The following is a 17790-nucleotide window of genomic DNA, read 5'->3' as shown; positions in this document are numbered from 1 at the left end:
CATTTTTCTGAAAGTAATTAAGACTCTACTGGCATGAGTTCACACTGTGGTAGCCTATAAATCTTGTGCAGATCCTTAACACTGGTGTCACATATACATTAGTTAAGTCAGAACGAACAGATTTGTTGGGAAAGGGGGTTTTTGGTGTAAGCAGTATCATGAAGAGAATGTGCCCAGAGAAATGCTCACAGTTTTTAGAATTAGGCTAAAATAAACTCCAACATCAGAGCAATCTGGAACACTTTCATTTATGAAAATCATGTTTTATTTAAAATTTTTTCAGCTTCTACTTTGTATTTCTGTTGTGTTTGAAATAGTTGTAAGACAAGAATTTCTTTGACTTCGTTCTGGTCTCTCAGAGGCCAGTGTCAAAACTTGGATGAATTTTGATCTGATCTCTTTAGGGCAGGGAACATAAAATCTGTGGCTGATCCTGCAAATGATTGTATATGGGTGAGCTTATGACCTGTCATTCTATATATATTCAGAATAGGAAAAAACGTGTTTGCATGGCACAGAAGAGCCCCAACCTTGACTGGTGCCTTCTGGAGTTTTCTGTATTTTCTTCCATTGTTGTTGTTGTTCTTGGAAACAAGTCATTCAGCCAAAAATATACAAAAGTACAAGAATACTTTTCATTCTAGTTGATGCAACCCTGGATATCAGCTTCTGTGTTTTGTTTAACATGCAAATAGACAGATTTATCAGCTTACTGGAATGTAGCAGTACTTGATCATGGCTAATGGTTCTAGAACTCTGTGGTTCTAGAGAGTTAACATGTACAAGACTGTACAACCCAGCCTGTTAGTGAATGAAGAGTAGCTTACTCCAAATATTGACCAAATTTCTACATGAATTGCAATACTTTAACTTCTCACAAACACCAACATTGAAGATACAATCAAAATTACAATCAAATTACAAAATTGGCAAATTAATCATGGATACAAATGTTTAAATTCTAGTATCTTGCCATTAAACAGTTCAAATCCCCTGCTGATAGTCTCTAGGATCGACTGGTATATGAAAATTGCTTTTTTAATTACCTAATTCTCTTTTGTTCTCTGCACTTGTAGGTATGTTGTCAGGGAAGAATTTTAGTTGATGCCAGCTATATAATGTGGCTCTGGATCAGTCACCCACACATTTCATAAAGTTAGAGTGACTATATTTAGCTCAACTCCACCAAGAGGAGCCTTCATTCAAAACAAAGCCAAAAAAACCCTACCTGTCAACTGTCAACATTTCCAACACTCACATTTTTTAATAGTAGCATTTGCTAAGCCAACACTTAAAAGCAATAAAATGACTAGTTAAATAAACAATAAATTTTCTGTTTCATACATAAAACATAAGCATGTTGTCATCATCAATTATTGAGAAATACATACATGATTGCAACTAAAAGTGCTAAATTTGTCTAATAATGATGAGATTTTCTGGATTTTTAACTTGTAGATTTGGACTTTATTTGCAGAATATTTTTGAAGCCTGCATAAGAAATTTCCATTATCACTTTCATTGTTGGCTATTCATGTTTTTATAAATAATTTACATTTCAATTTCTTGAAAAACATATAACTTGTAAGTTATCAGGAGAGTGTCAATAGAATGTTAAAATAATATTCAGCTTGTATTTGAGGCTACTTTTATTAACACAGATTTATAAATCTAGTTTTTAAAAAATTTTCAGGATATCCAGGGAATAGTTTTTTTGAGGCTTGCAGTTAGAGAGGGAGATAAGGTTCCCATTTTTTGGTCCTTCGTGCAATTGATGTCTGCATATGCTATTTTTTTAGTATGCTGACAATTTCAAAATCAAGATATTTTTAGCATACTTTTCTTGAGCTAAAAAACTTATTTCAGAGTAAGTGAAAGAGTCTTAACTGCTCTCTACTCTTTTGACTATTGCACGAGTTCTTTTTCTTGAGTTTGTGATAATTGAAATACTGCGTAATGTTTATCTTACTTCATACACAATTTGGCAGGAATATGTTGGTATAGTTACTTTCACTAAGTCAAAATCAGCCTCTTACATTCTCTCCCTTGTGCTTAAACATGCCCAAAACTGAGACAAATGAGTGATGAAATTTGGGCTTGCATGCTTGCCTTAATATACAACTTTCCAAATCAAAAAACTGCTAAAAATATCACAGCAAGACAGTTTTCCTTTTAGGACAGCCCTCTTGTTAATGAGTCTATGTCTAAACAATGGCAACATTTCTTTTCTTTGTGTTTGTAATTATGTTGCTTAGGTAAGAGCGTAATTACTTCAGCATTGTATTTTTGCACAATTTTTCGTAATTGACAAAAATAAATTGTCTTTAGTTTTTTGATGTGAAAAATACCATATATTGATGGATGAGCATGTAATCTGTGTGAAAAATGTTTTGTTAAATCATTAACACTAGGTTGTTTGTCTGTTGAATCAACGACCTTTTGATGGCAACAGAGATTTCACTGTAATAGTTTTTAATATTCTTCTTTTCCCATTAGGGCAAGGAGCACCAGTTTTAAAGCAGCCTCTCTTTGACTTTGATATGAATAGATAAATTGTCAAAGCTGCCAACAAGAATGCTTCCTTCGACAGGGTACGTTGTAAGCAACACTGCATACAGTGTTCTTGCTGGTAAACACAAACTGCGCAGTTAGTGGTGCAGCTTCGTTCTCATCCTTCAGTTGAATTTAATGAGCTGAACACTGATGAGATTTTTGAGAATTGGGTTAGTGTGTGCTGAGTGGGAGACAGATGTGGGATGACATTTTTTCTGAGTTGCCCTTTCCCACCACTTATCAGCAGAGGGGAAGGGATAAGAGTGGAATATGTGCGTAGTGTATATTGTTCCAGAGGAAAAAACTGTTCTTCAGAATTAACCCTTTTATAAATACTCTATATGGAAAAAGAAATGGAAAAATCATATTTATGTTCTCATGCCTCATGTTCCATGTCTTTATGAAGTTATAAATTGGTTTTCAAAGTATTGCCTGCGGTGTTTCTTATGGGTATTGCACTCTGCCTTTACTTGAAAATTGGAGTTGTGATCCCAAACATGTACCTCAGCTCTCTGTGTTGGAAGGGAGCAAGTGTCACATTAATTATTCTCTCTGCTCTGCTTTCCCACTTCTGTCTTGCTTGGATTTTCTTGCTGGATTGAAGAGAAAGTTGATTCTTGTCTTGGCCTATTTCAAAGCCATCTGAAAACAGCTGAAAACAAACTAAACCTCAGCCAAATGGATAGTAAATAATACATACAGTCCTTAAACAGAAAATTTAGCAGCTTGCTAGCTTAGGAAGTTGCTAAGACTCCATCAGCAACCAGATATAGTAGATTTAATGCTTCTCAGAACTGTCATGTGTAGAACAGATACTTGGCTATCAAAATGTAATTCTCAGCTGTTCTTTGGAGGCCTAAGCTCTTTATACAGTGGGCAGGAAGAATTAGGTCTGTAAGAAGAGAATCCAAACCAGACATCATGGCTGAGGGACTGAACAGGCCTTGAGCCTTTCAGAAGTGCTAAAGCCTGGCATGTTTTTTTTCCCTGGAACTGGGATTTGCAACCTAATGCTTCTACTGAAACCATTCCTCTTTATAGGCATAACTGACTCCATATTTTATTTGAAATGTGGTCATAAAAGGAAGTAACTGTGCTTTCTGTACTGGCCTGCTGGCTGAAGTATCCGCTTTGGAAGGGAAGGATTCAGGTTCAGCCTCCAGCCTGAGCATATGACACATTCACTTGCCTCTGTGGGGAAAGCCTTAACCAGGATGTAGAGCTTGTTGAAGGGGAGCTGTGCCAATATGTATTCAAGTGTTCAAGATTTATGGGGCCAGAAAGAAAAGAACAGAAGCAGATGAGTGCCCAGGGTATTTCTTCAACGAGGAGATAATGGGTTTTGCTGTAAACAATTGTACGATGAAATATAAAAATACTGTTTCAGGGAACAGAGACCCCAGCCAGTTTCTTTAGCTCCAGTGTATTTCAAATGTAGTTATCCATCCCTTCTGGGCGAGGATGGTACCAAAACAGTGTCTTCCATTTCTCCAGCTGTAATTGGTTCTTGTAGGAATGATGGATGGCAATATTTCACCGTTCCCTTGGATGCTGGGCTGTGTTTTGCTTTCATGGCTTTGCTGATGGCATCCTCTTAGCCTGCCTGCCCCGCAGAGAGCCATGGAGTCTGCAGGTCATGCCTGCAAATCCCAAAAGGGCTTTTTTGTGTCACCAAGCTCTGAGGTGCTGGTCATGCCCAGCACCCTTTCTGAAATTTGGGGAGTTGAAAAGTGGAGGCTGAAGTAGCTGCAACCATTCGGATATGGAGGAGGTGAAGTGGGGGCTGTGGATTGCACTCTGGGACTTAGTACCAGTGCTCCACTCAAGTTTTACTTTAGTTGGTCTAAGTGCTTTTTTGGACCCAGGCCAGCACTTTCCCTGCCATACTCCGGGTGACCGGTGTATACTGTCATGGCATTAAGTCGTTTCAGAGTTTGATATGCTTTGAGTACTTTAAAGTGTTGAAAATTATTTCTGCCATTCAGGGCAATTGATTTGAAGAAGAGATTATCCAGTCCTGCTTTTTGTTTCAGAAATGTTTATGTGCCAGTTTGTGAATGCTTTACATGACTTGACTGGGTGTACCCCAGCATTCTTTACAGATATGGCTTGTATAAATACAACAGATATTTTATGTCTCAACATTGGCTAAATGAAAATAACCTAGAAAAGGAAGAATCTCTAAATAACATGTGCATTATTTATGGAGCTCTATGCCAACTGCCTATTGCTAATCTGTTGAGGTGAGTTATAGTAACAATTCTTGAGAAAAGGATGAATTCAAATTTTCAAAATAGAAATGAAATTCAAAATAGAAAAGTCAGAGTGACCTGCTCCCCAGCAAGCCAGTTTCACATTGGGCCATCTCTTAGGGAGATTTGTGGTCATCTTTTAATAAAAAGGTTGGATTCTGCTAGGGTACAAATAGTTATAGAGAACTTTAATTTACAGTTACCTAGAATGGAAATCATCATCACAGAGCTGGTGTTCAGCTGAAAAGGTTGGCGATCATTTGAAAGAAATTACAACTTAGAAAGGAAATGTCACTTTGAAACAGCATTTTTTTCCCAATTAATAAATGTGTCCTAAAGGAGAAATATTTGGGTGGTTTTGAATAAGAAGACATGGCAGGGTCCAAGGTCAGGTTTAATTTTCTTGAAGTGAAATAGCCACGAGGAGAGATGCTTTTGCAGAAGAGCAGTTGAGAGCCTTATGTGCCACACCACAAACTGCATTTACTGAGCAGTAAATATTGTTTCAAATAAAATAACATAGTTTTGTTATTTAATCAACAGAGAGTAATAAAAGCTACAGTGCTTTGTGTTTTTTCCACTGATGGATGTTGTTCTGATGTCCATCCTATTGGAGACTTTGAAAGAATAAGAAAAGTGTATCCCTACTGATGTTCAGTAATATAAAGCTTAATTTATGAGGGACTAGTGAGGCCTCATCTCTGCAAGTTTCCTTCGTGAAGAGATACAGGAGATATTTGAAATACAAGATATAATTTGATTTGATCATTAATTATTGTTTACATATTTACTACTATAATTGTTATTATTATATAAAATTATTAAAATTGTATGTATTATGTAACTTAAATACTTTGAAGAGTTCTGTATGCTACTGTATTTTGCTGGTACAATGGTCATTACCTTTGTGCTCTATTTGTCTCATATAATCAAGATGTTTTTGCCCTTATATGCATGATGTAATATATTATGACTTTAATAATAATATGTATTCTTATATATCACATTAATTATCCTAGCATCTAAAAGTTTTATAAGAAGGCTATACAAGAATTAAGATAATTACATTTTTTTAGAAAGAATTAAGTTTGCAAGTGATGGCCATAAATCATAATTCAGTAATTCATTTTACTGGACAAAAATGCTAAGAAGCTGTTTTTATTTTTGTCTAGGAACATTTAAATCCCAGTCTAGTGCTGTGAAGAGTTTTATGAGTAGGTACTGGATCCATCACCTTTTAAAAGGGCAAAACATTGTGTGTTTCTTTTCAGGTGTAAACGATTAAAATGTTTCAAAATGGGAGGGACAAATATAAGACACCTATTTTTGTTAAATATAATCCCAGATAAATTGTTTAGTGGAAATGCATATACAAAATTATTACAGTTGTTGCATGAACAGAAAACAGTCAGAACATGACAAAAGCCAGGAATTTCTTCTTGAAATTGAGAGGATAGGAATGTAAGCAGAGGGAATGAAATGTGGGGAAAATGACTAGTGGTTAAAAGTGAGAGAATTGATTAGAAACAGAATGAAAGAAAGTTGTGTTAGACAACTGCAGGCTGGAATGAAAGGTTATAATTTGCAGATCACTTTTGCTGTCAATTTAGAATTAAAAGCATCTTTCCTGTTGTTAGTGCAAAGCACTTGAACAATTAAATAAAATGCCAGTTCCTCAGGGTCAACTGTAGCTGCATTCCTGACCCAGAGCAGTCTAACAGTCTACTGGTTTAGATACGTTCATTTGATGTAAGAGTTGTTATTCCAAGGAATTATTTTTATATACCTCTTAAAATGCAGGTGAGAGCACTTGCCAGTGTTTCTTAGGAGTTTTGCTTGAACTCTTGTTGTTGGGTCATAGTTTCCCTGCAGTATAAATTTTTACTTTACAAAACAGTTGATTAGACAGCAAAATTGTTCTTGCCTTACCATAAACATCAGGAGTTTTATCAGGGCATTGTATATTAAAAAAATACATTAAAAAGGTTCTGTATAAAAATTAAATAGTGATAAGTGACAGGAATATAAAATAAACTCACTTGTAAAGTTAGTTTATAGAGCTACTTAAATCATGAATTATTTCTTGGGATTTTTTTTTAAATTTACGTAACATAGTTTAGCTATATTTCAGCACATCACTTAATTGAATTTATGAATACCTAGGCTTCTGTTTCCCGTTAGGACCACAAATAGTTCTCTTAGTCTGATGTGCAGTCAGCCAAGGTCAGCCCATCACAATGATATATTTATCTGGTGTTTTATATAGTGATGTCATTAAGATAACACATGATTTGTGTCAGATGCTGTCATCCTTTAGGAAGATGTAGCAAGTGCAGATTTATAAATCCACGTGTTAAAGTAGCCACCACAAAGTCCCTTTGAGGGCTGACACCAGATCCTTGCTCAATAATGGAGCTCTCCCAGAGCTCCCTCAGCCCTGGGAGGGGTTCATACCGAGCCACCGGCTTCTGTGTGCTCCACGAGCCTGAAGGAGGGTTTGGTGAGTGAACTGAATTATTTGTGGGTGAGAATAGCTGGATCCCAGGCCTGACCTAGGAAAACTGTGGAAATAAAGCACTATTTCTGAGGGCCTGAGGGAGAGGCAATGTGATGAAAAGTAGAAAAGATGCCGTGAAGTAAGGTATGAGTAAATAAGCTGGGAAAAGAAGTTCTATTACTTTGTGTGCTGAGAAGAATTGATAAGGAAGAGATGCTTAACTGAACAAAACATGCCAACAGCTTTCAGCAATAATGGTCTCCAAAAATAACATACTCCTTCTTTCCCTGCACCCTTTTTTTTTGTGTGTTTTCTTTCCTGTTTCCTCCATTTTTCTTTGTATTCTTTCAGGCTGCGAAGAGCAGTGGGTATTCCTGTGGCCCCAGCTACTGTTATGTATTATTATGTCTGCACTGATTTTTGTTAGATTTTTCAATAATCTTTGCATATCCTAAGGCTGAATAACTGGAACTTTTATATAAGAAAAAGAAAATTTATTTTAAAACCCTGTAATTTTGCCTGAAACAGTAGTGACAAAACAAGGCATGAAAGCCATTAACAACATTTCAGGTGGGACTGACAGAGACAAGTTGTTAAGTATGTGCCAACTTGTTATTATTTATAATAGAATATACTTGGTCTTGAAATTAATATTTGCAGTTCTGAAATAGAAGAAATAAGATTTTTTTAGTATCTTTAAAATAATTTTAACTTGAAAATTTTACCATATACATTGTATAGAATATAAAATATATGTCAATGAGTTTAAAGAATGAGTAGAAATGATGCATTCACATAGAACCTCTGGTCTGATTTTTCGGCCTTGTAGTGTGCTCATCTGTGTTTTACATGAAATTTTAGCAAAAAGTGTTTTAAAATTTCTGACATTTACCTGCAGGAAAGTGCAAATTTATAAAATGTGCACTGAAAATAGTCAAAGAGGTGCTGCAGAGGGCCCACATTAACCCTCATTTCTGCAGGAGACAATTCTGAATGCCTTCTCATTAGCACACATGGTTGGTTTTTGAAAAACTAAAATTTGTCTGAGTTATTACCAAAGACCCAGTTTATATAAGACAGGGCCTTCTGGGGAAGGATTCTCAGACCAGTCTTCCAGCAAGATTTAATTCCTCTGAGCTAAAACTGCTTATAGGCAATTCTTCCCTGTTATCCTTAAACTACTTACTGGCAGTTTGAATTGACAGGATTTCTGTGCAATTAATGTTGCCTCTAACACTGACTGAATTAAGTGTTCAAATGCTCTCTACATTTGTTTCCCCCTCCTTTTCTGGAAAGGGCTTCCTTCTCTATATGATGTTGGAATGTGTCTGGGCATTGCCATATTCCCAGGTAAATGGGAAGAGCAGCTTTGAGTATGATGGCTCCTGGAGATGGGTGGAGATTATTGCAGTGTTGCCTTGTCCATCTCCCATCTTGAGCTGAATAATTACTGCAGGTCTCTGGACTCAGTATCTATGGCAGTGTCTATGTTCTTTGTGATATTGTTAATTAAGATTCTTGCTTTTTAAATGAAATTCTGTAGAAATAGTAAGCAGGAAGAAAGATGGAGTTGCTCCTTGACATTTTTTAATTGGGTCATCACCTTGGGTTTAAAAGTGTTCTACTTCTTTATTATGAAAACAGGACAATGTAGGAAGGATGATTCCTATTTGCTTGATCTACACTGAGTAATAAACGATCTTAGTTTTGGCTCAAAAGTACTCCTAGATTAATCTGTGTGCCATTTGCAGGTACTTACTTTTCCTTTACACCTCAGGCTAGTATTCATTCTTCTTTTCTTTGGATGTTTAAGTCATGAAAGCTCAAATTGGAATTCAATAAAGAATCACTTGTGGTTTTCCAACCCAATCTTGATACAGTAGCAGAAAAAGAATCAAATATTTCTTTAAAAAAACCCCACTCAAAACTCTATGATATTATGGATATATATTTTAATGTTCTTATATCTAACAAAACACATCATTATGCTGATACTTCTGATAATTCAGTATAAAAATGAAAATCTCCATATTTTATTATGAAAGATTAATTCAGATGCACTTTTGAAAATTCTGGATGAATTTCCAGTATTTAATGTCATTTTTGTACTACGATTCCAGAGCTGGAAATTTGACTTAGGAATGTTGAATATACATTGCTGGAAATCTGTAACAGCCAAAGCAGCACAGTCTTAAAATGTGGAATAACAACTCCTTCAACTGGGGCTGAAACCTTTCTCAGTAGAAAGTATGTTTTCCCCACTTTCTACGTGTCTGTTTTACATTTTATTTGGTCTCTGTGTTTTGTTTAAATTTTTTTTTTAAAAAAAGGTTGATACCTTTCCCCCTACTTTTTCATTTTCTTTACAGTTTTCTCACAGGCTGGAATTAATCTCTGAACTCATTTCTTGTTCTTTTTTTTTGTCTTTCTTCCCCCAGCAATTAGCCTTTTTTCAAGAGGAGTGGGACACATGTCAAGAAATGTAACCCATGCTGAACTGCCTTCTAGGCATGAATACAGAGAGAAGTCCCAGTAGGTGCAGAATTTAAGGAAGCCTCTGGCTCTTTGCAGCTACCAAAGGTTTCTGTGTTCCTCGTGTCTCCCCACAGTTCTGGATGGACACAAGCTCTGCCATTGTAATCCACATAATGCCAGATCTGTCACTGTACACCGAGGCCTCGCTGCCAGCAGGGAGGCATTTTCTGCTGGCACTGCAGAGCTGTGGACACTGAAACACACTTTATCTGCACTCAGCATTTCTTCTGACCTTTCAGTCTTGTTTTAGCCCCACACAGCTGATCCAAGGGACCCCTCCTTGGGTTCTGGGTGGCACAGCCCCTCTGTCTTCAGTTCCCAGGTTACAAGTGCCAAGCATCTGCTTCTGTGCCTAATGTGATCTTTGCACATATGTCGGGGTTCATGGCATAAAAAAAAGAAAACATATAGGAACAGTTGCATATGTTTGGAATGCTGAATTTTTATTTGTTAAAAACATGCCAAAGTAGAAGAATCTGGAAAGCATAGGTGATTTTTGTTTATTTGAAAGTGCATTTAATTTTGAGCTATCAATAAAACTGCTGAAAGTAGAGGCAGGTGTCAGACATCGTTGCACCTATGTTCTGGTTGGTCAATGCTATATTTAAGAACGGAACTGCATAAATTCATCTTTTAAAATGTTATTTTCTATCATATAATTTTATAAAAATGTATCAACAAATTTGTACTGCAAGACTATCTTGTTTTACCGAGCTTCTTAGTAAATTTTTCTTGACATGCTGCTCCTTCAGTTCAAATACCCTGAGTCTTACATTCTTGCTCTATGACTATCACTGTGAAATGAAATAACTTACAACATTCTATGGGATTCTTTGAGCAAGCAAAGTACCATAAAGCCTCTCTTTTTTGTTTCAGCTGCCATCATTAGTACTTTGTTTTACACTTTCAGTCATGTTCCTAAATAATGAATAACTGCCAAATTACCACAGCACATTTGATGTGAATGAGTCATCAGCTTTAAATTAAAAACCAAAGTGTGATGACCTTTCTGTTGTTCTGCATCTCATAATTGCCATCAAATGATGGCTCTGAAACCTCCAATCATTCATTAGCACCTTGAGCGGCCAGCAGTCATTTTTTGTCTAGTCCTTAGGGTCTATTGTTTTAGGGAATCCAACCAGTAATGGCTTGCATTAAAAGGGGAAAATTAAAGGAAAATGCATCATCAATATGCTAAGCAAACAAAAGACCTTTAGCCTCTGTGTCTGGACAGGCAAACCATTATTGGAAAATTATTGTCCATATTTGTGTGCATGTTGATGTTTATTATCTGATGTTTCTAACTGAAAAGAGTTTTGTCTTTATCTCTTGGAATTTAATGGAGATATAACCATAACTTTTCTGATTCTGGAAAGTAGGTTAAATATCCACTCTCATAATTTAAAAAAAAAAAAAAATAAAGACAACAAATGAGCTCCATAGTTCCATGGGAGCACCTTAGTTAATTTAGTTACTGATGATGGTACCAGTAATTAATATTAGTTAACCTGCCTGTTTCATGAGACATATTTGGTCAACAGTGCATTTACCAACAAGGGAGGTGAAAATAAGTTTTGATTATATCTATGATTCCAAAGTACAGAAAGTTACTGGCTCCTGTACAGCTGGGTACCTTTGAAATATCTTTTTTTTATTATTTTGCCAATATCAACTTAATTCTTGTTTCATGTATTTAGGAGTGCCAGCCCTGACCATCGGTATCATGATGGCAGAATAGATGCTAACTTATTTTTCATCACTGTTTATGCCTCTTTCCTACGGCACTGACTATAATCTTTTCTTCAAAGATCTCAAGTCTGCCTTCATTTCTTGGGCAGAGGTGGCATTTAGTTTAGCTGTAATATTTCACATGAGAAAGAAGTGGAAGATGTGATATTATTTTTATTTTTTTTTTGGACTGTTGTTGTTTTATAGTAGTATGCAAAATGTGGAAAGTCAGTCGTATTTCATTGGTATTTGGCATCTGCACAACAACTGATTGCTCTTCTTGGAGCTTTTTTGGAAAGTTTGCAGCACCATAATGACAGCTTTCTAAACACAGATGTCCTCTTGGTACAACCTATAATTTTTTATGAAAGATGTATCGATGTCAGGAATTTTAACAAAGTACTGGAATTAGTTGAATATTCTTGTTATGAATATGTATTCAAGATATCTACACTACTTATATTGTTAGTTGGAGGAAGAATACGCAATGTCTGAAGGCAAAGATGTTGGTACAAAACATCAGAATATAGTTTAAGATAAATTGGTTCTTTTGTTAATGGACTGTCTATACTTTAGTGAACTTTTCTCTATGTTCTATATGAACTTTTCACTATGTTCTATACTCTCTAAGTGCATACTATGACCTTGAAGCATCAAGAATCTCAGGAATACATTTACATAGTGAGGGATTTGGCCATGGAAGATGTCTAATAGCTGAGTGGCCTGGAGTAGTTATTAAATGTTCTTGTGAAGTCCCATTAGTAGCCTGTTGCTCTTGTTTCATTTACCTCTCAGCTAAGCCATCAGGAACTGAATACTTCAAACACAAATTCCCCCTCCTCAAGTCAGCAATTTTTCTTGAGGTTTCCCTTAAGTGTTTTTGGTAAGTAAAAGTCAGTTGAAAGCTTATAATGTGTGAGATGATAAACTTCAGCAGCTTGTGGTTCTTAGTAAAGGAATCCTCAATTGTATTTACCTGTGGGCCTATTATTTACAAATACCTACAAATAGGAAGACAATGCTTAATGGTTATTGTATGTAATTTGTGTAAGTTCAGACTTGCAGGTGAAAAGGAAAGTCCCCTCTATAACCATTTGAGATTGGTTTTGATGATAACACAGTCTATTCTATATTGTTCTTCTACCTATTTAGGTCAAGTTAAGATTAGAGTACCATGCAGGAAGTTTATCTAGAAACTCTAATGATATTAGAGGAAATGCAGTTCAATAAATATTGTCCCATTTTTGTTTTGTGCAGCTCTGCAGCCTGGATTTAAGTGCTGATGTTTTATGACTATAGCTAACTTCATGTAGCTTCCTTCTATCTGTACTTGTACATGGCACTTGGTTTTGATTTATTTTCAGGTCTGTACTCCCACACCACTAATGACACGTCATTCAGATTCAGAATAGATATTTTAAAGTTAGAATGCTGCATCAGAAATGATGGAAAACCATAACTGTTAATTAGAAAATGCTTTCTTTTTCGACTTCAGCTGGGTCATGCTGTGGTCATTCAATATTATGATGGTGGGGTTCCTTCCCTTCTCTCCTGCTTCTGGTTGATGATAAAATCTCTTGTCTGGTGTATGTGCATGTGTGTGGCCCAGCCGGGGCTGCTCTTTGGCTTGTCTTGGATCATGACCTTTTGCCAAACCTCAGCAGTAGCTCTTGGGGAAAAAATGTAAACATACAACCAAATTTACTCTGGTTTCTTTATTTAGCTCAGTACAAGTTAATTCTAATTGCTATAAGGCTTCAATATGACATACTTTTTCCTAAATCAGAAAATGGGAGAAGCTAATTTAATATTTTAATTACAGTAATTTAGTAAACAAATACAAGTGGGTGGGAAGCAAATGGGAAGCAAATGCAGAAGTAAGAATTTTGAGTGTTTAAGAGCTGTGATAATTTTATTTGTTAATTTTAATCACATTAAAAGATGTGTTCAAGGATGACAAGGAAGAAAACACCTATTTTGTTAGGCCAGAATTATATGAAAACATTATGCAATAATACTGATTACTAAGAAAGTGCCAGAATTGTGGGCAGTGTAATCATCTACAATTTTCTGAGAATATCCTTACTAAAATGACTTACCTAATTTAAGTGTAATTTCCAAAATAAGGAGACCAGATGTCTTGTTTGGGACACTTTTCCATGTAATGGTCCACCTTCTACTAACATTACATAACATGACTTTTTTTCTTCCTGTAGGTGATAGCTGAGGATTATGCTGGTTTTTCCTATGTGGTTACAAGTTATGGGGAAACAGGGCAGAGTTTCCATAAACTAGAACATAGAAGATTTCAGTAAATGGAAGGCCTTTTGTCTGTTTGGTTATTTTGACTGTCGTTAAAACTCACCTGTCAACAGTTTGCCACTTACCCTGACTATTTTATATTTGTTCTGAGCTCTTCCCACTGTTGGCTACAAGAGCTGATCACTTTGCCTGATTGCAACTTGCAGAACATTTAGATGAGTTGTCAGTTGACGCAGAATGTGTGTAATTGATGTAAAGATTAATTATTAAAACTGTCAGTTTCCCCTGCCTAAAATGCACATATTTGCATATGAACTATGCCTCTTAAGTTGTTTACAGATGTGCCCCAGTGTAAAGCTTGAGATAGGTTTTTGCTTTGTCTTGTAAGAATACAGCTGTCACGTGATGAAAACATATTCTTCCAGTCTTTTTTATGTGGATTGACTTCTGCAAGTTAAAGAACTTCTTTGACCTGAGTAGTTACATATTTACCATAATGTACAAGCAAAAGGAATAGACACAAATGTTTAGTATTGAATATTTGAATGCTAAAAAAAATGAGGCTTTGACTCACCCACAGAGCAAAAACCCTAAATCATCAAAGGAATAAACACTCATGTAGATTAACTTTTGCCAAACAAAAGATTTGTCCTTGCAAGTTGACTCTGGAGAAGAGGGTGCAGAACTTTTGTTTAAACAGTTTTATTTATTATAAGGTGTGGAAAACTCATGGTTAAACATATAGTCAGAACTTCTTGAGCAAATAAAGACTAAGAAAGATAAATTTAGTAGCTGCTGCTGATACCAGGGAACTAAGATGAAAATGTTTGACCACAAAATATTAAAAACACCCCACAAGTTTCTTCCAATTCTTAAAGACTTCTTAAAGACTGTTAGTGTTGCTGCTGAAAGCTGAACTTGACTGTTAAAGAGTCTGATTCAGATCTTAGGCACAAATCACTCATCGACATCACTGCTATAATGATATGGGTGTGAGACAAAAATTTTTGAAATTGTACTCAAGAGATCTGCAAAAATGACTAGAAAAGTGCACAAATACTTACTTGTGATTTTGACTTTAAAAATAAAATATATCCTTCTGTGAAATAAACTTTTGGGATGAAATCTTACCCTATTTAGGCCGATCACAGGTAGTGGACTCAAGCTTTCAGCTAGTGTGCATTTTACCTGCAGTAAAATAAAAAAAACATTAATAAGATTATTCCTGTAGCAGTTGATCCATCCATGCTTTGGCAGAGTCAAGCAGTGTATGTGCTGTAATTTCTGGAAGTGGCCAGCCTGAGAAACAGCACTGAAATTAGTGAGCACCAGTTGCTCCCTATGAATTGCAAATTGTCCAAAGATGAACGCTGCCTACAAGAATTTACAGCATTTGTCTCCTAGACCTGCTCATCCAGCTGCACTGAAGGCAGTTCCTCAGGGTTCACATCACAAAAGTCTTTGAGACAGTTCAGTAGTAAATCTCTGTGGGGACTGAGCTGGGAGCAGTGTCATGGCCCCAAGCTCTGTGTCAAGAGCAGACGAGATTACTAATGCCAGTGAAATATTCTTTATCTGTAAAACAGCCAATCCTCTGGATTGTCAGCAAGTGCAAAATGAAACACTGATCTGGCAAATATGAGAAACTGCCTGTATTTCAGAACAGAAACCTGACCTGTCTGTTTGTCTCACATGTCAACTGCTTTGCCTACATTAGGTGGAAATGAGAAATTTATTAAGCGTAAAGTGCACAGCACAATATATAACCAAGCTAAAAGGCTCTTGCTTTGCTGACTAATTATTTCGTTCACTCTTTGATTAAAACATTTTTTCCTGGGGCGAGAATGGCTGGTAAGCTTGTTTTGAAAAGTATAAATAGAAAAAGAATTAAAACAAGAAGGTTTATAAAAAAACATCTAATCTTAACCATCTTACTTGGAAAAATATGTTTGTGTAAGCTGCGGATGATGTACTGGTTTTGATGCTATTATTTAAAAGAAATTCTTAGTTTTAGCTAAGATAAAGGTTAGAGTTGCATTGCATTTCACACTCCTCATATATAATATGGTAAAGTAGGTAAAATGATAATTAACTGTTCCTCCTATTATGTCTCTCTAGAGATCTGAAGAATAATTTGATCAGCACAATTGAGCCAGGGGCCTTCTATGGGCTTTCAGAACTGAAGCGCCTGTAAGTATTAATTCCATTTGAATTATTTTGAAAATTGTGTTTGTATTGACATTTCTATCCTTGGGCAACTCAAATATGCCACCAAACAATAATCAAATAAGGGCACTGGCTGTAAAGTAGAAAATTACACGCTCTGCTTTTTATATTTACCATGCCTTTTTCTTCTTCTTTGCCTTCTTTATTCCATTTCCTTTTCATTTTTACCTTTTCCCATTTAAAATCATCAGTTTACTCTCCAGTAAGTGTCTTATCAGGTACACCTGCAAAGGTAAAAACATGCCTAATTAATGACTAAGCAGATGATAGATCACTATAGACATTAATCAGAAATCAGATGTGTTTGAACAATGGTTTGTGCTACACTAATTTATTTTGGTTGGTTGTTGGTTTTTTTTCACTTTAATCATAAATCAGCCCTATAAAATACATTATTAGAAAGGAAGTTTTGTCATACCATAGAATTTGTCTACCATTTTCCATACCATCAACCTTGACTTTGCTTGATATTTTTTATTTTCATCATGGTTTTCTAGGGGAACAAGACCTTATACGGTGTATTCCCTGCCCATCATTCTTGCAATTCTGTCTTGGAAAAGGTTGTTGTAGTACTTTCAGAAGTGCTGGCTGATTTTTAAACTACATTTTAGAGGGTAAAAATATCTAAGCTACTAGGATTCTACGGCTGGGCGTTTTTCTTTTAATTAACAAGGACTACAGACCCTTCTTAGTTTTACTCAGCCTAAGGAAAAGTGAGATGAACCCTTTTTTAATTATAATTTTCCAAGTGACAGCTTCCAAATGTCCATGCACTGGATAACTAGGCCATCAGCACATTCCTAGCCATCATGTATGCTGTCTTATGAGAAAACCTGTGAGAAAACAGAGATTATTTTAGTGGGACGGGAAGATTTAGATGAGGAGAAGGAATGCAAATCTACAGAAGAAGAATTTTATGAATCCTCTGCTTTTCTGCTGTGTGGTAGTCTCAAACTGCTGTGTGCTGGGAGCACTGCACAAGGTTTCTCCCTCTGATCATACTGTAGCTGTTTTCTAACGCCAGCTCTCAGTTTTAGTGTGTTTGGTTAGAGAGCCAGTTGAATAAAAATGATGAAGTCAGAGTAGCATGTACATTTTTAATACAAATAAGAGCTTTAGGTTTGAAGCTTTCTCGCTGGCTCTGCGTACAGGGATAAAAGTAGAATGCAATAATGAAAATGAGCGCTAATTGCTGCTTTGGCCGCGCACTCTAATAACACAACCCTGACCTCTTGTGGGAAAACCAGGAAACCTGTGCAAGTTGTGGGCTGCACATCCACAGACAGCACAGGTGGAGCCTTTAGGTCAGCCAGGAGAAAAGAATCAAAGGGGGAAGAACTCATCAGGCATTGGGAAAGAGAGAAGACTCTTCAGCACAGTAGAGTTGGTAATGTTGAGTTTTGTCATGCCCAATCTCAAAAAAACCCATTGCTGATATGAACAAGTAACACTGGGAGCAATCTAGAGACAGAGAATTGTTTAATTGCTGGACTGCCGCACTTGATACAAATCTGTGTAGTTCCATGGTAAACAAGAAAATATCTCCCTTCCCTCAGTGTGCAACTGTTGGGAAAGAGACAGAAGAGCAAAAGAGATAAAGAGTGTAAACTCCTGTTGAATACTCAAGACAGTGATTACTTTAAGATTATGCATTCACATCTCTTTTTTTTTACTGTGTAAAATACAAGTGATGCTGAGAAAAACAGAAGCTGATGTAATGTGGGCAACTGCCCACAT

General features: G+C 36.1%; 1 protein-coding gene across 1 annotated transcript in view; it reads left to right on the top strand.

Annotated features, from left to right (window-relative positions):
* The window catches only part of LOC131580129 (adhesion G protein-coupled receptor A3-like), a 261475-nt gene that overhangs the window by 80534 nt on the left and 163151 nt on the right, over nt 1–17790 (top strand). Inside the window, exon 3 of the mRNA XM_058840923.1 lies at nt 15946–16017. Coding sequence (XP_058696906.1) covers nt 15946–16017 — 72 coding nt within the window. The remainder of the gene's footprint in view (nt 1–15945; nt 16018–17790) is intronic.

The sequence above is a fragment of the Poecile atricapillus genome, chromosome 6 (assembly GCF_030490865.1).
Source record: "Poecile atricapillus isolate bPoeAtr1 chromosome 6, bPoeAtr1.hap1, whole genome shotgun sequence".
Lineage (NCBI taxonomy): Eukaryota > Metazoa > Chordata > Aves > Passeriformes > Paridae > Poecile > Poecile atricapillus.
The sequence above is the reverse complement of the archived record's forward strand: the minus strand, read 5'-3'. Positions and strand labels throughout refer to the sequence as shown.